The following is a 26,663-nucleotide window of genomic DNA, read 5'->3' on the forward strand; positions in this document are numbered from 1 at the left end:
ATAATTATTTTCATTAAAGTAGAAGGAAAAGTATTTTTTTTAAAAAAAACACTGGAATCCTGTTTTGTTGGTAAACTTTATTAAGATCCCGGACTAAGCTGCTTTCCCCCGATTTCTCGACCACTCTGCGCAGCGAGGGGCACCCATCCACGGCGGCCGAGCCAGCAACGCCTTGAAAAAGCCAGTTTGCAAAACAGCGTAGGTATTAAGAACTGATTGCCAAACATTTTGAAAACACAGCTAACAGGGAAGATTACTCTGTGAAAATAAAACTGTTATGCAAAGCAGTTTCTGGGATTCATGCGCAGCCAGAAACGCAGTTACCAACAGTCCTTCAGCAACAGCAGATGGGTTTTTAAAACACCGTGCCTGACGTGAGCTGTTCCATCACCTGCCTGCAGCCTTCGCGCACGGACCCAGGCTTCCGCAAGTTTAAGGGCAGTAACTTTAAAAAAACACCCCGGAACACCAAAATCCCCACAACAGTAGAATAACCGCCAGAAATAAATCATTTTCGGCATAGGTGGACTTTGTCTCGCAGCTTACCGGGCGGGACCTTCTCTACGCGTGTGCGCACCTCATCCCCTGCGTTAAGGAGGACGGTTCGCGCCGGCTCCGCGGGCGCTGCGCGTCTCCCCGCGGCGGGGCAGCGCCCCTCGGGTCTGGCAGCTGCTGCGGGCGTGTGGAGGGAGTGATACGCTTCCCAGGAAAGGGGAGGGGGCGAAAACAAAAAAAAAAGAAAAAAAAGAAAAAAAAACCCAAACAAAAAGAAAAAAACAACGAGAAACGCCGAGGTTGCCGGTTTCCAGCCCCGGCGGCGCGGCAGTGCCCCCTCACGCCGCTCCGCGAGGGGAGAGCTGCGGGCCGGGGCCGCTGCCGGGGCCGCGGGGGCCGGGGCCGGTCCCGCCGCCGGTGCCCGTCCCGCCCGCAGCGCCCCTCCGCCTTCCCCCGCTGGCCGCCGGGCCGGGAAGAGGGCGGGGGAGGGCTTTCCCACAATGCTTTGTGGGGACGTTGACAAGTGGATCCAAGATGGCGTAGAAAGTAATGACAGGTAAGTCAGGACTTCCCCATTCGCCCCCCGCGGGGGCCGAGGGCGGCCGGGCCCGGCTGGCGAGGGGCTTCGGGGAGGCCTCGGGGGACCCTCGGTGCCCCGCAGGCGGCCGAGCGGCCGAGCGGGCGCTGCCGGCCGGGCCGGGGGCTGAGCGGTGCCGGCTGGAGAGGGCCCTGTGTCTGCGGAGGGGCCTGCGGCGGCAGCCGCTCGGGGGCTGTTTACGGGCGGGCTCGGCCGGAGCCCCGGGGCTGCCGCGCTCTCCCGGCGGCCCGCAGGCGCTGGCGGACGGGCCGGCGCGGCCCAGCGCCCGGGCGCAGCGGGGGCAGGCGGAGGGGCCAGCCGGGAGAGCCGGAGATGCCTTGCACAAGCCCGGCTTCCCCCGGCTCCGGGGGTGCTCCGACGGGGAGGGAGGTGGGGGGGTGTCGAGGGGTGGGAGTCAGCTTTGTTTTTGTACCGGGCGGGGCGGGAGGGAACAGCTAGCGACAGCCAGGAAATAGCAATAATAAAATCGAAGGGAAAAAAAAAATGTTTTAGGTAGGGTTTGTTGGAGGATGGAAAAAAGAAATTGAAAGAATTTAACAGCTGTTGTAAAATTAACCATCGGAGCATCTGAAGGATTGGCAGATAAGCTTATATTTTTGTCTTCTGCAGGAGGCTTTGTCAGGGCCAAGTGGCTAGAAGTTGGGAGCTCTAACACAGATCCTGAGATCACCTTTTATACGGTGCAACTGTTGTGAAACTGAAAATAGGAGCATTTATACTGCAGGTTGCAATACAGCCCTCCCAACAGAGACTATACACATATATTTATTTTTAGGGCAAATCCCCAAGTAGGGGAAGGACTTATGTTACCCCTCCTGGGGTGGGTCATGTCCTTTTATTAATTTCCAAATGAGTGAAGTTGTTTGGCTTCAGTGCATTGTTAGTCAAACTGTTGTTTGATTTTAATAACATGATTAAACATACCATTGATGGAAATGAAGAAATAACTACAGGGAAGCAGTTGCAAGGTTGCTTTCCAATTAATGACAAAATGCATAAGAGGTTACAAGGGAATAGGATTTCTGCATTATCAGAGGTACAGCAAGCTTGACATGAAGTTTTAAAAATAACATAATACATTTTGCTTTCCATTGAATAAATTAGTAAATTCAGTTGTAAGACACAAAAATAACCTAAAAATGAGTATCTCCATTGACAGATTAAGTGCATCATGGCTAATCTTGTTGGGATGGTTTGAATTATTGGGGTCTTCTAATGTTGTTGTTCTTAATAAATAGTATAATTGAAACAAGGCAAAGGATAAGATATTTCCCTCTCTTTATTTATATTAAGAAAAGACACATTCCTTTGTAGAAATAAAAAAAACCCAAAACACCAACCCAAATTAAATGAAGTGGTACCTGGCAAGTTTGCATTATTTTCCAAGACTGATTGGTAGAACAGGGAGGTTTTAAAATAATGTGTTTTAAATACAGTTGTTTTAGTACTTTTGAGTCATAGCAGATTGTGAATGAAAACTCCATCTTTTTTTTTTTAAATAGCAAAATTTGTTCAGTTGGGACAGTGCTGGGCAGCTTGCTGGCCCTCTGTAGTGAGGAGCTGATTTTGAATGTGCAGTTGAAATTTAGGTGAGGGGAAAGTGTACAAGTGACCACCACATTCCATCCCCCTCCTCAGGATGCAAACTGAGGGATTTGCTCTTAGATGAATCAGACTTTGGTAGGCTGAGCTTTTACAGCACAGAAATTGTGAGTGGCAAAAGCTGAGTTAAGCTTTTTTTGTTGAACTTTAATTAGCAGAACAGTTCTTCTTTATTGGTAACTGAAGGAACATTTTATGTGTTATTACTGATAAAATTGAGTTCTCTTTGTAATTTGTTATGAAAGCAGAAATTACTTTTTTTTTTTTCCCCCTAGCTGAAATCACATTTCTATTATCACTTCTCACCTCTGTGAATTTTTTTGACTTATGAAATGTGCAGAGTGTGTATTTCCCCTCCTTTAATTCGTGCGGACACTGTGCCTTTTTAAGTGAGCTGGATGAATTTTTCTATGAAAGAGGTTTATTAAAGTGATTGCTCTAGAACTTGGAAGGTTGTAATAGTTGGTTTTGTTGGGGTTTTCTGGGCTTGTTTTTGGTTTTTTGGGGGTTGTTTTTGTCTCTCTTCAGCAGACTGAAAATTAAAGGGAAATGTGGAAGCAGTATTTTAATCTGTAATTTGTCCCAGTTCTGCTTCTTGATTTGTCATGGAGGATCCTTTCCCTTTGTGAAGTTTCATTGGTTTCAGAGAAGTTGCTCCTGTGCTTTGGGATCTGTATTAGTAGATCTGGTTGCAGGAGAAGGGCTGTAGCTTGGAGAGAGCTTCTGCTTGAAGGTTAGATTCATAGAGAAATTCCAACCTTCTAGACACTGTTACTTAATTTTTTGAGATGGGAAGAGGTAGTATTTCCAAGTGGATAGGGTACAGCCTAGTGCTTGAGACATCTGGGCAGCCTGATGCAAATCACTTCACCTGTTTATGCTTCCTTTTGAAGGAATTTAAAACAGGTATAGTGAATCTTACCAACTTGCAAAGAGTCTCGATGCCTGTGGATGAAAGAGGCCTATATAAGAGCTAGGCAATATTATTACTAATGTTTTCCAACTCTCTTAATTTAGTAGTCTGATGAAGTATTTTCTCCATTGTTGGTGATTATTTTTGCTACTAAAATACCCTTTGCAATTGTGGCTGGATATTCTTTCTGACTTTCAGTGTGTGTTTTTTTCTTTTTATTTGTTGTTTACTACCATCTTACATTTGTTACTGCACTTTATTCAAGGTGTTTTCATTTCAGTAATGGCAGAAGCAATTGCTGGAGCAATTCAGATCATTAGCTGAAAGCCCTTGAATCTTTCACCTCACTGGCATTCCCTCCTGAGGTCAGTGGTACCTAATAGGTCTGGTGGCAGGAATGAAATCTAAATTAGAGAAGTATTTTGTAGTAATTTAAATTCTGTCCCTTGTGTACAGCCTGAGTAACTAGGGAAAGCCATGGGAGCTGGCTTGGAGAGTGAGAAGGAGGGATGGTGTCATTCTGCTCTAGCTTCGGGATAGAGGAGTTGGACAGGCTGGCATTCCCCCTGCCTTGGGGATCCGTAGGCCAAGAATCCTAGTAAACGTGAATCCTGTCCTTATGTTTTCCTTAGTGTTGTCAAAGGCTTCTTCTGGAAGCAGATCTCCAGTGTTCCTCTTTGTGCAAGGCTGCTAGTGGCTCATCGTGGGGGAGAAAACAGCCAATTTTGTATTCCCAACCTTCCCTCCTGCTCGTCTATTATAGATAGCTGTTTAGTCATTTCTCACTTCTTTTGTTGAGGTCCTAAGGCAAGATCCCATTATCACTACATGGTATATGTATTTTTCCCCTTTAAATGGAAGTATTATGGGTTAGATTATCAGAACAAACAAGACCTTCCTTTTTTTTGTTCTTGTTTGTCTTGCTTTTCTTCTGTGGCCTTTGACAGTAGTTAGCACTTGTGTGCTTATATCAATGACATATATTTAAAGACATCGTACTTCACCAAAGACAGTAAGAAATCAAACATACAGACTTCTGCGATGGTCATTCTTTTTTTCAGCAAGGAAGAAAAGAGAGAAAATACTGAAAAAAAAGACTGCTTTTTCAGAAGTTCGCACACAGCATTGGTATGGAATAAAAAAAATGAAGGAATGTTTGGTCTCCTGGAGATTTTGACTGGGAAAGTAAACACTTGTTTTCTCCTAGTATTTATTTTGGAGAGGGAGGAAGAAAATAACTAAACAATAACTGAACTTTAGAGATAGTGAAATTAGGAGTCTGCAAGGTCAGACCGCTCCACAGAAACAGGCCAGCTTCTGGTGATTTTATTATGGTGGTATTGATATGTAACTCAGGTTCCTTATTCAAAAACAGTCTTGCTTACTGAGCTTTCGTCTTCTCTTCGCACAAACGTTTATAGCGTGAGGCTTCAACCAGAAGCAATCACTCATGTCTGAGAAACATAACAAAGTGAATATTACTGTGAGGAAATTAAGTGCTTAGGAATTTAAGCAGGGAGAGAATTTGTTTTTTTGTTTTTCCTTTGTGCTGCTAGTTGAAATTAAAGGATTCTTAATACTCTCCACAATATCCAAATATTTCTCTACAATTTAATTTGCAAATTCCTTGTCATAAATTTAACAGAAATGCGCTGGTTATTTACCGAGACTTTTATCCGAGTCCTCTAGAATACCAGATTGCAGACTTGTGACAGGAAAGCTAGATAAGAAATCATGGATTTCAATCTTTTTCCTCCTTAAATGCAATTTTACCACACTGAGAGGTTCTATTATATGACTAAAACATTCGAGTGGTTACTATGGGCCCATCCTACTTCTGAATGAGTACAAACTATCATATTTTCTATATAGAGTCTTTGTCAGATGTTAGAAGACCTGCATTTTAGTAGGAAGGTGATTTAGAATTATCAACACTGAACTATACAGCTTTTCCAAGAAGCTGTGGGTACACAGTGCTGCTGAGTTGGGAGCAAGAGTTTTTGTAAGTGATTTTATGTAAAGCAGTGTTTTGGAGATGTTACTATAAACTGTTGTGCGGTTTGTTTCTCTTAGTCTCAGGAAGTACCACTTGCATGAAGAATGATGTGATTGAGGTGGATGTTTTTAATCTTTGGCTTATATGTGCTTTGGGGAAATAAATTTCATGATCTCTCCTGTTCGTAAGCAGTAGGAAGGCTAATGATTCTCAGAGCTGTAATGACTAAACATTGGAAGAAAAATGATAGTAGAATTATGTTAGGTACGAAATTTTGAATGTTGGAGTGGCAGGAAGTGAAGGATAGAAATGTGAGCAGTGTGTGGATTGGTTTTATGGTAGCTAGGGTAAGTGTTATTTAGAAATGATCTTTCAGTCTGTGAATTTCACAGGTTGGGTTTTTTTTTCCATAGTTATATATAGCAAAAATACTGTATTCCTCAAAACACTAAAAGTTATACTGCTTAAATATGCTTAGAGGCTCTTTCAGAGCCCTTCAGACCCCATGGCAAAAGGGGAAATATGAAACACAACAAGAGCTGTTTTTGAGAATCTTGGTTGTTAGTAATGTGGCACGAGTATTTAATTTGCTGGAAAATATTTAGTGGTTCAGTAAACCAAGAAAGTAGCAAATCTTTGTGGACATAATACATGGAGAATGCAACATACACAAAGCATAGTGGTTTTGGCAGCATATAAAATAATACTTTGTTATATATCTTCTCAATTAATGTAAGATAATCTGTATTTTTGTAAGTGAAAATTTCATTTTATTCTGGGATAATTTTGGGGGGATGGGGACAGGCAATGTGCTGCAGTCCCTTTGCTGCTCTCAACTAAGTTCCTCATCAGCTAGCTGGGATTCCCAAATACTGTTGACCAGCCACAATAGCTGCCTTGCATCGGCTCCTCTGCCCTCTCAGGAGCCAGAATTTGTTGGGCTTTTCTCATTGTCTACACAGGGAGGTTGTCAAGGGGAATTTTTTTTTAGCATATTTCTGAATCTGCACTAATGCAGTGTTGTAGCAGAGTGCTGTGGGTATTTTATTGAAGTGATGTTTTTGATTATGGTTGTTTGTGCTAATGATTTTGAGGTAGCTGTACTCTGGCCATATCTTAAGACACTCACGCATTTGGAATGGTGCAGGACATTTGTTTTGTCATTTGAACTGACTGATACTACTTGGCTGTAGTTTTGTTTATATTTGTTGGCTAGGCTAGACATTGCTTTTCTTCTTCCGAAGTTTTGTCAGAATTATGCCATTAACCACGGCAGGATCGTTACTCATTCCTGCCGATGTCTGTTCTTTGAGTGGGGTTTAAAATACGTGACTGAATCTCTAATGTTCATTTCAAAAGAAATGAGTAGGGTGAATGCCATTGGGAAACTTGGGGTGTTTTGGATACAAGTTACGGTGCTGCCCACAGGGTTTGCTGTGCGAGGGGAATGTGGGAATCCATATTCTGCTCTCAGGAGAGGTCTAAAAATTGAACCTGTTGGTAGTATCATGTTTGGGTATTTGAGGAGAGGAAACAGGGACATTATAAAAGCATTATGCAGATGCAGAAGGGTTAATATCATTAAAATACAGAATTAGAAGGCAACTCCTCAAATCAGGCTTAGCTATATTATGCCAAAGTATTTGAAGAACAGTCACATAAAAATGAATTTCAAAGGTTATGTGCAATAAAGATAGCAATTTTTAGTGGTGGAGGTTAGTTATTTCTTTGAACTTTCAAAACAACACGCAAAAATATCATACACAGTTACATAATAGGTATGGTTTTGGGAAAGATGTGTTTGGAGTATCTGTGGGTGGCATGATTGTGTTATTAAATCTGTTATGGTAGGACCCTTTTGTGCGAAGCACTGTATAAATGCGTAACAAAGTCACAGTATTATTCACTACTATAATAAATCTAAGTTCATTATAATGCTGCAATGAAGACTTAGGTGTACTGAAAGAAAATTTTTCCTGTTTTGTGTCACAACTCTGGCTTATTTCTATATTCAGTTTGTGAACTGTGCACCATAACCGTGCAATATAACTGAGATTCAACATGAAGATTTTTACATTCTTTTGCCTCTTGAATGGGCTGGAAGAGTGATTAATATTTTGCATTTCAAACTGAAAACTAACTTTGGGCTTTTTTTTGCCATCCGACTGTAAAACTGTGATTTATACCTGTAGCATCTGCACTGGTGATGAAAACTGTCTTCAGGTAGATCTCCTAGTCATAGGGGTGTGCTGGTTTGCAATACTGGGATGTGTCAAGAATGAAGAAAGTTTTTGCATGAAAATGAAAGTTTGACATTTGAGGAAAGACTTTCAGCATCACTACATACCCCTGTTAAGAAGAGAGAATTTGGATTGAACCACTGAGCTTTGGAGTTTGCATGGGGTTTTCCAAAAGGGGATAGGCTGTGAGAAATAATTCCTTAATTTTAAAAATACTCTTATTGCTGAAATCCAAATACAGCTGTATCATAGGAAGCTGCGAATTGAACACAAGCCTGAAAGTCAGGAACTGCTAATTTTGATTCTGTCTCCGAGACTGATTAAATTGGTGAACTTTGGCAAATGAACTGTGGTGAAGTGCTCTCTGAAGGCAGCGCTCTGTGAGGGGCGAGTTCAGTGAGCATCGTGGAAAACTGTGACATACCTTTTTGCATTTAAACTTCTGCAATACATTTTTAAATATCCTGATACGTGTTTTGTGTTGGAATGATGTTTGGGAATCTTTTTTAACTCCCCTTTGCAGTCCTTAGGAACACAGTTTAGTACTTGCTGGGCATTTTGAAAATTAGGTGACAGATGTTTAGTCACATAAACACAGATGTACCTGTATATCATAGAGCAGGCATTTATCAAAAAGGACTTTTGGCAATATCTTATGACTCAGCCCAGAAGAATATTGGTAATTGCATGACTGTGTAAGTCTGTAAGATTAAAGCTTTTCACTTTTTTTTTGGTCAGAATTATTACTAAATATTATAATGTGAAATGTGCAGAGGTGCTTGGGAACAAGGCTGTGTTCTGTTAGGTGTTTAGAGAGGTTCTGCCACAAGTAGTCTTTAGTTTTAAAAGTTGTGGATGATGATGTTTAAAATAGCTTTTAGAATACGAATACTGTATTCTTCTGCAGAGTGTTTGAATTTGAGGCTTGTAGGTTGGTGCTGCTCCACAGAGAGCTGGCTGGTTGTGCAGTGCCGATTCTTCCCTTTGTTTTTCTCTGGCAAATTTCATTAAGAGAAGCAAATATTAAATTACTTTTCTAATGCATTTTTTTAAAGTAAGTAATCGGTGATGTTGTTATGGGGATAAAATGGTAACCATGGGACAATATTTCAATTAAAATGCCCTCATCTTGGATAAGTGTGAGAAACTCTACTCTCAAAAAGCAGTAAGAACATATAGGTATATGGAATACAAACTGCTGCTCTTAACCGGTTATTATGAAAGATTGTTTACGTGAAGATTTTCTATGAAGGAGCCAAAAGAACTTTAGGTGGGGCAGAAGCACCACCTATTATTATGTTACCTGATGCTTACTATGACATACTCCTCATTTCAGTTGGTTACTGCTTGCCAAATTTTAATTATTTGGGTTGAAATTTCCCATGGTAGCTGTCTATTGCAGGCTGACTTTTTTGGGTGCAGTGGAGGGAGTGAAGGATTTTGCCAACATGATTCGGTCTTTTCTAAAAATTGGGCAAGAAACATATTCTTACGTTCACAGTAAAATAGAAAAAAAGTATCTAATGACTTACAGTGCTGCTTTGTAAAAAGTTGAGATGTGGTATGGTATGATGTTTCTGCCAAGGATATACTTGTTATCAACCCTGTGAAAATCTGCTCAGCGTTGGTCAAATTAGCATTTAGTGCAAATCTAAGAGATATCCCTGCAGTGAATATACTTCAGCCTGAGCTAAATGGGATTTCAGTACTATTTGAAGGCTAGGGTTTCTGTATTCCTCCCTTGTATGATTTTGGACAAGAAAGTGAGAGCACAGAGAATTCCACTTGTGTACTCCTGTTACCCAGTTCCTCTTTCCTACCCTCTCTACCTCCATGCAGCACAGAGGAAGCAGCAACTGGATTTAAACAGAAGGTGCAAAATGTAGATTTTTGCAGAATATGTAGAATGAATGTGGAAATGGGGATGGCTGAACAAGGCGATTGAGATTGAAAAAATATTAGTGTTAGAAAGAAAGAAATAGAAGGGAGGCTATACTGTGTTGGTATGTATTTATTTTATAATGCTAATACAGTTGTTTGTTGGAATACAGGTTCACTATTTGCCTAAATGAGAAAGTGTTTCAGAAATGGAGTAGGGAATAACAAAAAAAAAAGCAAATCATACTTAAGCCCTATCTTTGCTACACTTCATTTTCTGTAGTTCTAATGAGTGCTCTGATGTGATGTAGAGAAATGCTGAATACTCATAAGTTGCTCTGCAGACACTGGGTGTTCCAGTTTGATCACATAAAGGGCTATTTAATACAGGGCAGAGCATAATGGGGAAAAAATCATTTTTGGTTGTCTTAATCTGAATATAAGAAGTTTATAGAAACTTTTGGCTTCAAATCTGTTTTGATGTCTTAATTCTTTATAAAATGGGAATACTGTCAGGAGGAGAGATATTTCTTAATACTTGTGCTTGGTCACAGTATTTGTAAGCATTATTGAAAAGTTAATGAAAACATTAAAATGCAGTCTTGAGAACCAGATTTGAGCAGCATGCAGTAAATAAGGCCTTAGGCCCTAAGCTGAAATATTTAACTACATGTCCATTAAGCAGGCAGCCTCTGTTCTGCCTGCTCATTCCGCCAGGTAGCTCTTGGAAAATGTAGTATGTGACTAATACAGTTAAAGGCAATATCGTAATGCAGACACACAGGAAGCCAACGTAAGCTTGTACAGATACTTTTGTCGTTGCACAACCTTTGAATATTGAAATTTCCAACCTAATATTTATAAGGTAATTTTAATGAATGCAATATGTATATATATTTGCTTTGTGTGACGAGGAATCTTGTATCTGTCAGTTATGGATAGCCTTTGGACAACGAGTACATGCCAGGCAGATGTTGTGCTTTGACTTGCTTAGTTTCATCAAGACAGATAATTTTCAGACAGCTGTGTGAAAAAGGATCATTTTAAAGACAGGAGATGAAGCTATTAGGGATACTCATGTGGTGGTGGATGTGGTGGTTACAAGTGCTGAGGCCATGAGTTATTTTCAGATTTTGAGCCAAAGATAGCCAGTTTGTCCATGTGTAAGTGTTGCTGCCGCTGGGTCTACAGATGTCCTTTCTGCTGCTATTTTCAAAATGAAAATAACAGAGATTAGTAAAGGCAGTAAAGTGTTGTTAATCACTTAATAAAGTGTCTGTACAGAAATCATAACTGGCATGCAATAAAATGTAACTCGTTACTATCTGTGATGTGTGCAAAGTGATTTAAAGAACACAATGTACAGATGTGGAAAGCATTTGCCCTTAATCTCAATCGCTGCTATATTTTTGTTACTGTTACGTGAATAGTAAACCACCCACAGGCACTTGTTCCTTTTTCAGTAAATGTGGACGTATTTATACATTAAGTTTGCAGGATCAGACTTAAGGCTCCTTTTAGGTGGTCAGAGGTCAGTTATCCTTCTAATATATGGTGTTGTCTTTGGTTTTTCAACATGGAAGGGTAATCTAAGTATTTAATGGTAGGGGGCATCATGAACCTCTTAATAACTTTTTTTCCCCCTTCGTGAAATTAAGCATATCATGTTCCTTTGAGGCCATGTAGCAGAAGTTCTTGCTGCTGTTATGCTATATAATAAAACCTTGAAATAAGCTTTCCTCATTCTGTATGCTCCATTTCAGGTTTAACATCATTTTTGGAATTTAAAGTAGGGTCATTTTGCCTGGAGTTGTACAACGTTAACCAGAGTAATTCAGTTATTTCAGAAAACTTGATTAGATTGTCCTCTCTCAAGGGTGGAGACTTTTGTATTTGTTCTGTAAGGTGTGCAGTACATTTCTGAGCACTGTGTATAACTAACATTACTGACTTCAGCCATAATTGCAATAAATGAGTGCATAAGATCTCTGCTATTATATTTTTCTTTTTAAAAAAAGCAAAAGCACCTTTCATGTCATTCTTTTCTTCACCTTGCGTATGAAAGATGCACCATCCTTTTTCTCTCTGTTAAGTCCTTTACATTGGTATAGTGCACTATCATTATCTACTCTCATTTTATTAAATGGTTTCTGAGTGTGGGATTATTTATGATGTATATGTCATGACACTAGTAAAGTGCATTTTTTTCTCTGTGTGTGTCTGTAAGTGGCTTCTGTATTTTGTGCAGCTGTATTTTATTCCTTCCTGGAGGCTTGAATAAAATGTTTTTTTGTCTTAAGGCAAAGATAAGTTTATTTTATCACTATAGGTAAGGAAAAGGAATACATATTTAATTTTATTTTACTAATCTAAATGTACTTGAGTGGTATTTTAGTGCTACAAAACCAATTACATAGCACCTAGAGGTACAAGCATGCCTTAAAATGGGATCACTAGAGATGCCAGAGCAACTGTATAATATGAATAAACAGTAGATAAATGTATTATTCCCTAATTTAATATGTGGACTGACAAGTGCGGTTTGTTTGCAGAGTCTTGATAGTTAAATTTCAGTGACGCATCCTTTTTTAACAATAATGTTGCATGTTCACAGTAACTAACATTTTTATTGTGTAGTATACTTAATGTAATTAATCCAGATTAGAAAGATCTGGGTTTATTTAATATACCTGTGTAAATTTTAGTGTCTTGTCAGTCTTTTCCTGATAATTTTGAGTGAGAGGGAACTAGAAGACTCTTCAGTCACAGAGGTTGTGTCCGTACCATCTTTCTGACTTCCCAAATACTACTTTTCTGTATTATGGAAACAGCAAATTTTTGAGGCTTTCATATGTGAATTGCTTGCATCTCAGTTTTACTAGTAACACATTTCTAAAAATTGTGATGTGTACTACTGGTGTCTGTAGTCTGAAAAGTTTGGTAACTTTGCTTTAGTGAAATCTGGAAACTGCTGGATGAATCCTTAAGCAGTTGAGCTACTAAACACAGCTCATGGCTTTTATGATTATGGGCAAGCAAAATAAATAAGATTTTTCTTTTACTGATAATGAGTGATATTTTGGTAGAGTGCTATCTCTCCCACTGGGTAAATAGCAGCACATGGCAGCAATTGTTGGGGTAACTGATATCTTGGTATCAAGAAGATGCTGAATTAAAACTTATTCTTTCTCTGGGTGGACTTAAAAAATCTGGGTCTGTTACCTGTCTTGTTACCCATTTTTCATAAAACTGGCAGCATCTTTGAGACCCTTTAGACTTCTGTGAAATTCAGTTCCAATTGACTTTGAAGGTCAAAAGTTACCAGGGAAGGACAGAGCAACCAGCCTCAAAAATAAATCTTCTAGATCTCTTCTTGCTTCTTTGAAAGGAATTGCTGGGAAGTTATGATAAACTAGCTGTCTTGTCTTGACATGTTACCTGACTTTTTTACATGTTGAAAACTTCTGTCCAGGTTAGGGCCAGCCTTTCCAATTCACGAGGGAGGCTGAAAAATCACAGAGGATTAGGAAACACAGTGTGGTCACGGCCCACATTTCCTTCGCGAGGGGCAGCATGAGTGGAATTCCTGCCCTGCTTTCTCTGAGCCAGCGCCAGCTTGACTGCAGTAGGCGATGGAACGGCAAACTCTTCTTTTCCTCTCCTTTCCTGCGTACAGTGGCCTCTTAACAGGAGGACACAGCTGAATAGCTTTGGCAAGGAATATTTGGGTGCTTATTTCTCACAGCAGAACTGTTTGAAGGGTTATGGATTGTAATGGGAGGCAGCTGGAGAGGCTCTTCTCCTGCATGTTCCCCATGGCAATGGGTCTCATTCATTTGCTTCAGTTTGTGAGTCCCAGGATGTGGCTCTTGAAGTATATTCAATTGACAGTGAATTCCTACCACTCTCTCTGTAGGACTGCAAGTTGAACATCATTGCTTTAGCATAAATCTTTACAAGAGATGTTAATGTCTGGTTAAAATATGCAAATATTTACTGACTTGTCTACTGTTTGTCAGCTTGGCTTGCGAGACCTTGGATCTGATCCTTCTGTCTTGGCAGACATTGGGAATTTTGCCAATAACATTAATAGGAACAGCATTGTGCCCTCTAATCTGTTTGTTTATGAAGTACAGCGAGAGTTATCTGGCTAGATGCTTTACAGTGAATTGAAAAAGCATCTGTTTGAAATTTTTTAGGAACTGTCACATGCTTTAACTTATCAGTATCTTAATGTATGGATCCTTTGAGTCCATAAAATACATTGGTAAGCTGTGAAGCATGAAAGTGCACAGTCATGAGTTAAACTGCTGTGAAACACTAAAATTTTAGTTCATGATGTTCTCTCCTCCTACACTGATTTTTTTAGTTTGAAGCTGGACTCATCAGACTGTGGAGTTAATTCTTCAAAAACCTCCTGCGCACCAAGCAGGCGTGGTGTTTACTTGAAAATAAATGACTGTGTAGATCATGTTGTTTATCACTCTTCTTCCTCAAGCTGTCCCTTCTGCCTTTCCCAGCCCCCTCTGCAGTTCTGGAGGGGAAATGTGCAGTTTTATTTGGAGATTAGATTTTAGTTATTCTTTTCATGTTTGTTTACAAAATCCCTTTGGAAACAAGATAAAATACTGATTAGGAATATTGAGCCTGAAAATCATTAGTTGTAGGGGGGGGAAAAAAAATATCCCTCACAGTTCATGAAAAAAACCCACCAAGGTTTAAGTTACACCAGTTGGAACTAACCAGGTCTTTTAAGTAAGATCAATAAGTTTTCTTCTACTTAAAGGCAGGAGGTTTTCGGAGGTACAAACTATAATGCCAGGGTTAGATTTCTGGATTAACCAGTGAGGAAGAGTTGTATAAATGTCTGTCTCTGCTCTAGTCAACACGATGCTTCCTGTCATATCAGGTGGAATCACAGGCACTGTGTTTAAATATTTTACTTGAGTGCATAAATCGTGAGCCTTTCTGTAGACAGCAATGTTGTGAGATGATTCAAAGCTAAGAAATGCTTTGAGTTGACCACTGATAATAAAGGCTCTGTTGATAAGACGTGCCTGTATTTCTAGGCTAGGCCCACCTATTTTAGATGTGTAGCTTTAGATAGTGAAAATATGACTGTTTACTGTTTCTTCAGAATTTTTAAGATGTATTAAACTTTGCTATTAGAATAAATTGTTACTCAGATTTGAATTTAGAACTCTTCTGGCATGCATGACTCTCCAGGCCATTTTGAGAAAATGAATAATCCTGACATTTGTTCTGTTACATGCTTACTATTTTGATCTCACTTTTACAGACAGAAAAAGTGAAGTGCATAAATAATTCGCTTAGTTTTGCAAAGAGAGTTGGGAATATAGTGCAGACCTTGAAACATTTGAGCTTTCAATTCTAGTCTGTAATAATTTCTAGTCTTGGAATAAATGTAGGAATTCCAGTTTTACATTTGAAATGTTTGAAAATAAACATTTATAGTACATTTGCTTCTGACAAGTGTCTCCATTCCTTGGCTGTTACAATATTAACTGTTCTAAAATAATTGTAAACATGGGTAGATCAGGTACTACAGTAGACTAGATATTAAAAAAGCATGGTGGTAATTCACATTCACGTAATCTAGTTGGTAATTCAGACACAGCTCAGGGGACCAAAACTAGGAGCACGGGTTTTTAGAGTCAGCAGGAAGAGCCAAATGCCTCCAAGGAACAGTTTAGAGCACCTGGATTGGAGTCTTAAGTAGATGGTACAAATACCCAATAAATGTGCATGTTTGTGTCTGCATGTGTGGATATAAATGAAATCTGAGAGCCTGAATGTATCGTTTTCCATATGTTGTGCACATACTGGTTTTCTTTGTTATGATTAGATTTTTTAAAAAACAAATCACACTGCAGTGGCTCCTTATCTATCACTGTGTCCCATGCACTGTGACTTCAGAGGTTTTTCTAATTACACTCTGAAATACTGATAGTGTGACTCAGTTTAGCCCAGTTATCCAAACAGTCCGGTCCTGACTTCTCTTTGCTCCACTTAACTTAATCTACAGGTTACTGCTTAGGGTCAGTTAGGTCCTCTGAAGTGCTCTATTCAGTCTTCAAGTTGACTGAAAAAATTGTGTGGCCTTTGCAGTACAGTAGGCCACTGCTGAGTGTGTAAAACCTGGCTTCTCCTCAAGCAGACTAGTTCAATATTTATCAAAACAGCCAGCATAAAATAACTGATAAATAAAAATGCTTTTTCTTTTACATGGTGCCACGTTGGAGAAGAAGGGTCAGATAACACAGCTTTCAAATGCCTGTCAGTTGTGCTGGCCAGGTCAGGATGGGATCTGTGTATAATCAGTTCTTTGGGAATAAACACACAGAAGCTCTGCTCAGAGTTTTGGTCAAAGGAATTTTGGTTATATGTCAGCCAGGAAGTGAGGAAATCAAAAGTACAGCAGAGTTCATGAAATCCTCTCTTTTCAGTCCCTTAGGAGGAAAACAACGTACATGAGAAAAATATCTCTTAACTATTGTATTACTGTTGAAGCAAATCCGAGTTTTGTAAAATTCACTGCGGCCTAAAATGTTAGTGAAATGGAAATCAGTGTAATTTTTAGTTGTATCTAGAAAGGATCCTTGCATAAACAGTTTAAGAATACCTAATGTTTATATAATTGAAAATATGTGCTTAAGTGATCCAGCTGAGTATCTTTAATGTTAACAGAATTACTCCATGAATGAGTTTACTCATATGTATGGAAATGCAAAACCTATTTGCTTATTCATATTCTGATTGAAATGAGGACTTTTTATTAGCAGAGAAAGAAATATCTGGATGAACGAGGTAATATTTTGCAAGGTCACTATTAAGAAGGAGGCATATGTCACAGATTTGTATCAGCATAAATTCATGCTTACGTTCCTTCATTTTTGGAAAGGTACATTGTTGTACATAAGAAAATTTTATATAAATGTTGTAAAAGGGAAGGTGGTTTAAGTAAAAATTGTGTTGAGAAATCATTATTCCTCTGTGTTTCTGTGTTGATACTGAAAATCAGATTTTAAGAATGGAAGAGAACGCACAGAACACTATGTCTGTCATACAATGTATGGAAAGTCTTGTTTACATTTCTACTGTATATTGGCTTAGGCATGTGTTAATGAGAAAAGTGGGATAGCGAATTATTTTTCATATAAGGAGAATGCATTTATTTGACCTTCAGGTTAACTTCTTGAAGTTACTTTACCTAAAAATATCTAGTATAAAGGAAGTTTTTATCAGTGAATTTTTAAAGTGGGCTAAAGGTAGTTATTCGAGACAATCATAATAGTTGATCTATAATCACAAATATTGGTAGTATGCTGCTTGCTAAAAATGAAAATGAGAACTTAACATCTTTTCCTCTTTCAGTTGTCAGAACACATTTTTGTGAAGTCAGCTTTAAAGTACAGTGTCTCTAGGGATATGTATCGTATATTTAAATATGTCAATGAAGGGAAAATATAGACAGGGATTATAGAAGTGTTTTGCTTTTTTACTGGTGGTTTAGATTGTGGATAGCCACTTGTCTCAGTTTATTGGCACATAATGTTGTGTGTCTTGTACAGAGATTTTTATCACAATTATTTCAATTCCACACACACACACACCCCCCAAGTATTTACTTTAAAATTATTTAAGAAGTTCTGCACAGAGGTGCTGGTGTGGTAGGGCTATCTAGACTTTCTCAGACATAAATGGAAATAAACCAACTGAAGGAAGAAAGTGGTTTCCTGTTGACCTCTAGTTCTTTCTCATTCATCCTTGTCCATCCACACTGTGCTTCACCCAGCTGGAGAGCGCAGCTCCTTCCCCTGAGCATAGGTGAGAAGTGCTTTGAAGAGAAGCGTTTTGAAGAGAAAGGTGTCTTGGAGTAAATAGCTGCAGGCTCCGAGAGAGAGCAGTTGGTGGATGAGTTGTATTACTTCCAAAGCAAAGATCATGTTGCCAGTGAAGACCCAAAAGCCTCTATGTAGCAAAGTGCTTAAATCCATGCTGACTTTAACATTTGAAACCAGTTCTTACATTCTTAAAATCAGTCACAGGCTTAAATACGTTTTTGAATTAGAATCAAAACTGAGAGCTGGGAGTGATGGAGAAAGGACTGGGAAGAGGTTAGGTAGTGAGAAAGCTTGGGATAGGAAATGCGAATGGCAGAAACCGAAGGGGGTGTGATACAGCACCTTGAGGTGGGAATGGAAGTTGGTTGGCAAATCGTCACTGCCATTATACAGCTAACCAACATTTTATCATCCCCTCTGCCCCCACTCTAGGATTTCTGTCCCTGAGTCATGGCAGACAGAAGACCAGAGAAGTCATGTGAACAAGCATGTGAATCTCTTAAGCAGCAGGATTATGAAGTGGCAGTGAAGCATTGCACAGAGGCTCTCCTTTCCCTCAGCCAGTACCCCCCAGCTCACCTCCCGGAGGCATGCCAGGCAGAACTCGACCGCATCAAAATCGAGACTCTTCTGTATAGAATTGCTTCCTTTTTACAACTTGTGAGTGTGACTCTTTAATAGTATCTAGTGAACTGGAAAGAACAATCAAGTGTCTTGTACCGTCAAAATTTAAATAAAGTTCAGAGTTTTCCTGTGATTGGCATGTTGGTTTGCCACGGAGTCTTTCTTTCTAAAGCATATATGAGGCTTGTAGTTTTCCCTGATCTGTTTATTTTTCAGGATTGGGACCTATAAGTAGTTTGAGTCTGGATCACAGTTCAGTAAAAGAATGAAGAAAAATACTTAAAAAAAAAATCCAAGAAGGCAAAATACCTGATTTTAGGGTATTATGTTTGTACAGTTATGCTGAATTACATACCAAATTACCTTATCTTTAAAGAGCACCATATTAAGGTTGAGAATCTAAGCACTCTAAAAACAAAGTTAAGAAATGCCAGAATTCAGGTGGCAGTTTCATACCTAATTTAGCTCCATTTGCATAGGCCTAATATTAGTCTTTTAATACTTGATCATATACTAGTTTGCCATTGCTAGGCTAGAGCATATCTAGTGAAAGATGCAACTTTTAGGCTCAGACAGATTTTTAATGGAAATGTGAAAACTGGAGTCTTTGTAAAGGTTTGTAAATGCCAAGGCGAGAGGCATAACCCTGAATTACAGGTGATCCCATTGCCAAATCTGTGTCTTTCTTTAAAAAGCATCAGAAACCTACAGTTTCTTAAAGGAAAGGACATTACAGTCCTTAGAATAAACCTACAACCTGCTTAATGAACCTACATTTTTCCTTACCTTTCTGTTTTGAAAATGTTATTACAGATTTACAGGGCCCTTGTCCACCTGAAATCTTCATGTATGGGTTATGAACAGTTTCATTCCAAGTGAAAAAAGTTTGGCCAAGTTGTAAGACCGTGCTGGGCAGCTTTAAGATAAATCTGGCCCATCTGATTAGGGAGCATTTTTAAGCATTCTTTAAATAGATAGCTGAATTGGACTATGCAGTGTACAAAGCAAGAACTGGAAAGCTTCTTAAATAAGATGTGACCTTTTGTATGACTCCTCAGGGGAAGAGATTCAGAAATAACTTAAGATTTATTTTTTTTTAAATGGAAATTGTGTTACTACAGATTTGACTTCTCAAAATTATTTACACAAACCAGTATGCAGATAGATGATTAGCAGTATTTGATACATTTCTGATCTGGATGCCTTTGAAAATCCTGTGAGGCACCTACCTGGGTGTTCATCATAGCAAAAATTATTGCAGTAAGTCTTCAGGGGCTTTGGAAAAATACTTGTAATCAAAACCTTCCTATTAAAGACTTGGATTATATAGACACTTAAAGGCTTTTGAGTAAAAGAAAAATGCCAAATTTTCCTTCTTATTTTACTAAATGAAGTGATTTTTTAAATTGCTACTGAGAAGACAGTAAAATAAAATAGATACCTTACAAATTTCAACAGCATCATATTAGTGCAAGTTTAAAAAATTTACAGTGGCTAGGAAAGAAAGTTAAGTTTTTGTATTTTTTCCTAGGTGTTGTGAGCCACCTACAAACATACATAAATACACATTTGCTCATTCATGTTCCTCTTTTAAAATGTCCATTTGCTGAGAATTTGAGAAAAAGTCAACATTCTAAGAATTAATTATATTTGACTTATGACTGATGTTCTTTACATATTCCACCCAGTAAAATGGATTCTTAAACTTGTAATTCGAGCATGTAGTTGTTTATGCTAACTGGAATAATGCTCTTTTTAAACTTTTCATGTTTTACCTTTCAGAAAAAATATGGGCAAGCAGATGAAGACTGTAGGCATGGTATGCTTATTTCTCTTTTTTTTTATTACATAGTATTATAAATTGCAGTCAGTTGTCTGAATTTTTAAAACTGATGCCCAGATTTGTTAGTTTGCTAACAATGTTTTTTTTTCCTAGTTAAAAGTATGTGTCTGCTTTATAACACTTTTTCTACTTTTTTTTTTTTTTTTTTTAAAAGAGATATTTCACTCTTTTGTAACTTGTGTTCAAGTACCAGAACTGAAATGCATGTTTTTGGCACAGCAGTGCTATTTGGCTAATAGATATTGCAGTTTACAAATGTAGGATGAATTGATAGTGTTAGGAATCTTGTGATGATGAAGGCAGCTGATCCATCTTTCTTCCTAGGGACGTGGTGGGTATTTTGGTTTGCATTTTGGGACTTGATTCAGAGCAAATCAAGATGATGTACTTCCATGTATTCCTATTTGTTAAAACTTCCAAACGTGCATATGTCACATTGAAGTTGAGCCTTTCATGTTTCACTGCCTTGTTCAGTTGGGGTATTTTTAAAGGAATTAACCATCCTTGCTAATGTATTGTGTTATTCGTGTATAATGCAAGTGATTCAAAACTCACTGAGAAGTCTTTGCTGATTTTGGTAAGCATTGGATCGGAGTTTATCAGTTAGATCTGGAAAGAAAAGGTGGGTAGATCTCACCTTTCAGTTTCTAGTTCTTCAACTACTCTTGAACTTTAAAGGAAATTTCCTCAAACCACAGTTTTGTTCCACAGACTCTGTGATATACTATTCTAACATTCCTGTGTGAACAATGATAATCTTTAAATAATTCCTTTCTGGTTTTGTGTGGGTTTTTTTTTTTTTGGTGGTTTTTGGGGTTTTTTTTTAAATGCATTTAGTGCACTGATCGTCATGGGAAATTTGTGGGGCTCTGCAGCTTGCTTTTGAAGGTCCACAAAACATAACTAAGAAAAGTAAACTTGCTTTCTGTAGGTGTAAAATGAAAGTTTAACAATGTAGAAAGGCTGAACATCGCTTAATCAGTACCATTCTTAAAATAGTCTGGGTTTTTTTTTTCAAGCTGCTTCTTTTTAACTGTTGATATATGCCAAGGGTGTAATACTCTGACTAACCTCACAGTTGTCTTTCATGATGGCAAATAAAAGCAAGAAACACACATATGGAAAGATGAATGATGGCTAAAGGAGGTAGGAGGGAGAATGCTGTTTAATGAATAGTATTCTCATTGATGAGATTTGATGGGTTTGTCATAGGGGTAGATGGGTGACATTCATCTGTGAAACCTTTTCTTGGCATATGTGTCAGTTATCAGTATCTCAAAGGAACTGTCATGTTAACTATTTTTCTTCCTTCTGTGGATGGGCTTAGAAGTGGGTGGAATAGGAGCACTGATCTCTACTTTTTTTTTTTTTTAAATTAAGTGGAGAAAACAGCTTTCACATATACATTCGTAAGAAAGAAATAGTGTCCAGTTTAATGTTGCTTTCCTTAATTCATGCCAGCATATTCTGCAAATATTTTTTTCAGATCTAAAACTGAGGACGTTTTTTAACTTATTAATGCCATATTTATGTATGTATATAATGTCTGTGTATGAATATATATTTGTATGCACACATGCCCACTGTATTTTTATGAATATATGAATGAACTATTAGGTTGTGATTCCCCGTGATGTGCTGTTATCAGTTATAGCCCAGCATCTGACACTTTAGGGTGTCTTCATTTATGATCCTGAAAGGTCTTAGTTTTAGTTTTATGTTTGAAATATCCTTGGGAAGAAACAACCTTAGTACGGACTACCTGATACTTGCCCTTCCTTTATACTCACAGTTGGGTTTTTTTTTAATAGGTGAAGTTTTATTCAAGCTGCTGTTCTGTCTTTTTACAAGACTTGACACGTTGCATACCTATGACTGTTTTATTTTAACCTGAATGATAAGTGCATTTTGGAATAGCTGGAGAAATACATGTTCTTTATAGCCTGCTGCTCACACTGTTACAAGGAATGATAGATAATTTACAGTCTGTTAAATTATTCCACAAATCTTTACTAAAAGATGCTAGTTAATGTGTTGTAACTTTTTACATCAACTGTATGTTTTAGCTTGGCTCAGTTAATGATATGAAATGTCATAATTGGACATGTCATCTTTGAGGTTAAAATAGCAAACTGTCAGACATATTAAAGCTATTTCTGGCACTGCTTCTTCTGATTTGGGAAGTAAGCTCTATTTTTGGAAATGTGGTCAGTATCATCGGAGTGGTGAATTCAGAATAGTCTTTGAGGCACTTTATAAACAGGATTTAGTTACCATTTAATTTTGAAGAGATGTCTAGTTGGTTTTATGTAAATGTTTTGTGGGACTTTTTTTTTTTCTTTAGTCTTTCATGCAATTTCTGTTAACGATGTGAACGTCTGTTGAGTGAGGAGTTTTGATTTATTATTCTAAAATGTAATCCTGAAGTTGTGGTGAATGTAAAATTCCTGTTAGCACTTAACAGGATCTGTTTGCATCTGCATGAGTAGCAGAATAAACACAGATGTTGATGTTGCGTGCAGTAACACTAATACATATTATAATTCAGTGATTTTTAAGCACTGTCCAGCCTTCTTTTCAACTCACATGCATAGTTTACTAGCTTTTTAGTCACTCTGGCATTTCGTTTTCTGTACAGGTAACATATATGATTAAGTGTTATTCCTGCTTGTCTGAAGCACGTCTATATTGTGAAATAAATCCTTTCACTATTGGAAGTGTCAATGAAAGTGTCTGTTTGGTGAGCGATCTGATTCAGTGCTAGAAAGCATTAGGAAAGTTTTCTGTTACACAGAGCCTGTAAATTTCTGGACTCAAACAATCGTTCCTATATCCTGCGCTTTACAGCGTAAGTGAATAAAAGCCCTTTTAAAGTAGCAGGAATTGACCACGAGGAGGTTAGCTATATTTGGAAGCGACAGGGCATGCTTTTTGTGAGCATGAATGGATCTTCCTGAGCATGTTTGTGTTACTGAGAGGTTGTTGGTTGCTATTTTTATTTTTTTTTTACCCTTTCTGTGAAGAGGAGGTCCTTTGTGTCTGTGTCAGATATTTGAATTTACCCTCCCATATTTAATTTTTGTCTATTTTAGCATGTAAACATTACAACTTTTTTTAGAGCTCATGTACAGCTTTTCTTAGATGGTGGGAGACAAGTTTCACATTATTATTAGACAAGAGCAAGTAATACTTAGTTTACACCCAAGACTTGGTCTTTCCAAGAAGCCATGGATTTCAACCCAAGTTTCAGACTTTATTTTTATGTTCAAGGTGAAGGAAAACTCTATAGTTTATTTAAATGTATACTGTGATGAAGCTAATGGTTGCTGATTTGTGTTGCAGTGCTGGGAGAGGGGCTGGCCAAGGGAGATGGATCTTTCCGTGCAGTGCTCTGCTGCATGCATCTTAAAGGGAAGCTGCAAATTGTGTCTAATGTTCTTTCCAAATCACTGATGGGTGAATCACTGGTAAGTGGGTTTGTTGCAATCTACATAATTTAAAAAGCAGTTTTGTATTTCCTTTTTAAAAAATGTGTTTAATAACAAACTTCTGAACATATGTTTGACTGGCAGGTTGCAACAAAAATGGTTTGTATGAAAAAACCAAAGATTATACGGGCATGCATATGTCATCAGGATACCTAGGTTGTCGCATTACCAGTGTTTCAGAGTTGTTACGATTTTGCAAAGCTTTTTCTTTGTTGGCTCTGAATCCTCAGGGAATGCAAAATAATTTGCATGTTTGTGCTGTTGACTAGAATAATATAAATCTCAAACATTTTCTTACTTCTTTTTTTTAAGTTGCGTCTGACACCATTTTGTATGTTCTTCAGGAAGTTTAGCCATTAAAGCAGAAAAATTACAGACAGGACTTTGAAATAACTGGCCCATGATAAAGCATGAAAAGCTTTTAGAAAAAAAAAAAAAAGCGCTTTGCATTTCAAGACAAAAGGTTTGAGTTCAAAGCTTCTATTTTACCCTTAAACTGTCAAAACTTGTAAAGATGCCTTTAATCCCATACGTGTAAGTAAGTGTTCTGACTCATGTGGCTACTTATATGGGGAAAATGAGGGACATATATAAGTCTCCAAGGGATAGTGTCCTTTTTCTTTCTGTAATCTAGATTAAATAGCATGCAGTTCATCACCATGAACTGCTGGTGATGCTAAATCCAGAAACACGGTCATAGCAAAGACAAGAGCAGCTCCTGTCAGACCGTGAGGAGTGTGTGAGTGACATCAGAAGCTGTTGTAGGAGAGCCCATTACCTTGAAGTTGTATCATGTCTCCTGTTTGTTGGTGCTTAACTTAATAGGTTGTTTTTGAGAGGGAGTTCTGTTTGTTTGGTATATATCCTGAATTCCCTTCCTGCCTTCCTATTGCCTATTTTTACATAAAGGTTTTATTCTTTGTGTAACTGGTGTTTTCTAATGGAAAGATGTTTCATTCAAAAATTCCTGCAGAGGTTGAAGCAAACTTGTCTTCAGAAAATATTTGTTAAAATAACCAAAAGCTCCTTATCATAGGAAATGTAGGTTGTCCTTGTTTTGAACTATTGTTGTGCAAATAAAGGTAGTTTTGTACATAATTCCAGAGTGTTTCCCAAAGCAGAGTTCGAGGTTTTTACAAGCATTAACATATTAGACACAGTTGTTTTCAGTAAGAATATTAAACTCAGCCACTGATTTACTGACTTGTGCCATTGTCCAAGAGAAGAAATGAGACAAAGTTTTGGAATTAATTTATTGAAGAGTTGGAAGCCATCCACTTTCCTCCCCAGTGACTTAAGAGAATGATTCTTAGGAACATTTTTATACTCTGATAGGTTTAAGCTCAACAGGTTCAATGTGCAGCCTTCTGCTGAAGAAGTGAAAAATAATTTTGGAAAAAAACTAAGTGCGAGAATTGTTGAGTGTGTAAATTTTCAGCAAAGACAGTAAGTTCTGCTGCTCAATAGCACAGTCAAAATGTGGAGAAGCATAACAAATGTAGTAGCACTTAATTAAATTTTTGCAAGAGGTAATTGAAATAAGGAACCCAGACCTGTGTTTTTTTAATAAAAGTTTTGACTTACGTGAATGTGAGATTGTTACATTTGGTTATATATTTCAGATAAATTTAATTTTGAAAGATTTTTACTTCAGATGTACTTGAATATGCAGTTACTTTTAGTTACATGGCTAATATTTTTTTTTTTAGTGCAAACTCCAAAAATTACATAGTCTGTATCAGAGCAGAAAGAATTATGAAACTATAGAAATTAGTAATCTCTAAAGTAGATCCTTAAGAAATGAGTCCATCACTGCAACAGCAGTGAAAGTTTGTTTTATTAATTCCTTTAGAGCCTGAGTGTTTCATAAGCACAGCATAGGTCTCGCGTGTAGCGCTTTGCATCAGGAGCTTACAAAGTGCTCTGTGAAGACAGTCTGTATCACTAGCCCCATTTTGCAGATGGGAAACTGAGGCATGGAGAGGTGAGGTGACTTGCCTGAGGTCACCCAGCAGGCCAGTAGCCAAGTTGATAATAGAGCATAGACCTGCCGAGCCCCTGTCCTTTGGGCTATGCTGCCTCCATGATTACTGTGCATGTGGAGTACTGTTCTGGAGGATAGCAATCATTAAGTATTCTAGCTATTAATATTTGTCTTGAGTGGCTTCATAAGAAATTTTTTTTCTCCAGGTTGTTCTACATATGCTGCTTTCCTGCATTGTCCTGTATTGATACTTGCTGTAGGTTTAGTGCTGGTTTTGGCCAGTGTAGAATTCCCTTTTTCACTGTAATGTTTGCTCACTGTTATGCAGTACGTCATTTAAAATTGTGCACTGTAAGTCAAACTCATTTTTCCTTCTTGCCCTTCTCCTTGGTGGTGGTGTGGGGTGAAATGAACTTAACTGCTGTCATTTAATGCATGTGAAGTTTTACATGTTTGGTGTATTAATATTTTTTCTTCCCCCAGAACGGGATGGTAACTAAAGATCTGACACGACTGAAAACACTTCTTGCTGAAACAGAGGTAATAATGAGTATATTGTTGGGGAAAATAATGAGCAGTACCTGAAACAGCTGAAAGGAGATCTGGGCTCACTATGAACATACTGGTTCAAACATTATTGTTTCCACTGGTCTGTTGGTCTTTACCACGTCCTTATTCAGGAACCTTTCATCACAATCTTATATGACGTATGAGAAAATAGAGAAAGATGCTAACAGGTTGTTGACTTTCTTGAAGTAGCAAGTAGAAAGAATTCAAAGCATTAGATCTGCATTATTTATTTACTGTTTTTTTTCTCTTTTGGAAACTACTCTGAAGTAATAAACATGACTTAAGAAATCAGTTAACAAATATAAATACCCTCTCAGTCACTGTTTATTGTATTAGAAGTTAATCTGTCATGTCTGATAATTAAATTGCCACTTTTTTTTTTTTTTTTTTCCCCCTTATGCTTTGTCATTGATTTGGGCTTTATTTTTAATGTAGATTCAAAACTGAAAGACATCTCAATGCAGTTTAGAGCTTTGGCCTTTTAAAAACTTCACTGTAGTCCACGTTAAAATCATCACAGGGTGGAATTTGGTCTTGTAAAAATCTCTAAAATTTTCTTCTAACGAG

At 38.0% G+C, this 26,663-nt stretch overlaps 1 protein-coding gene across 3 annotated transcripts in view; it reads left to right on the forward strand.

Annotated features, from left to right (window-relative positions):
* The first annotated feature begins 1,009 nt into the window (after window positions 1-1,009).
* The window catches only part of HELZ (helicase with zinc finger), a 90,782-nt gene continuing 65,128 nt past the window's right edge, over window positions 1,010-26,663 (forward strand). For 2 of the 3 annotated variants that reach the window (XM_074921889.1, XM_074921890.1), the window contains exons 1-5: window positions 1,010-1,051; window positions 18,020-18,247; window positions 19,994-20,030; window positions 23,397-23,521; window positions 26,010-26,066. In XM_074921889.1, the coding sequence (XP_074777990.1) occupies window positions 18,038-18,247; window positions 19,994-20,030; window positions 23,397-23,521; window positions 26,010-26,066 (429 nt within the window). In that variant the 5' untranslated portion in view covers window positions 1,010-1,051; window positions 18,020-18,037. The remainder of the gene's footprint in view (window positions 1,052-18,019; window positions 18,248-19,993; window positions 20,031-23,396; window positions 23,522-26,009; window positions 26,067-26,663) is intronic. The other variant, XM_074921891.1, reaches the window with a different exon arrangement.

Source organism: Athene noctua, chromosome 18, assembly GCF_965140245.1.
Source record: "Athene noctua chromosome 18, bAthNoc1.hap1.1, whole genome shotgun sequence".
In the NCBI taxonomy this organism is placed as follows: Eukaryota; Metazoa; Chordata; class Aves; order Strigiformes; family Strigidae; genus Athene; species Athene noctua.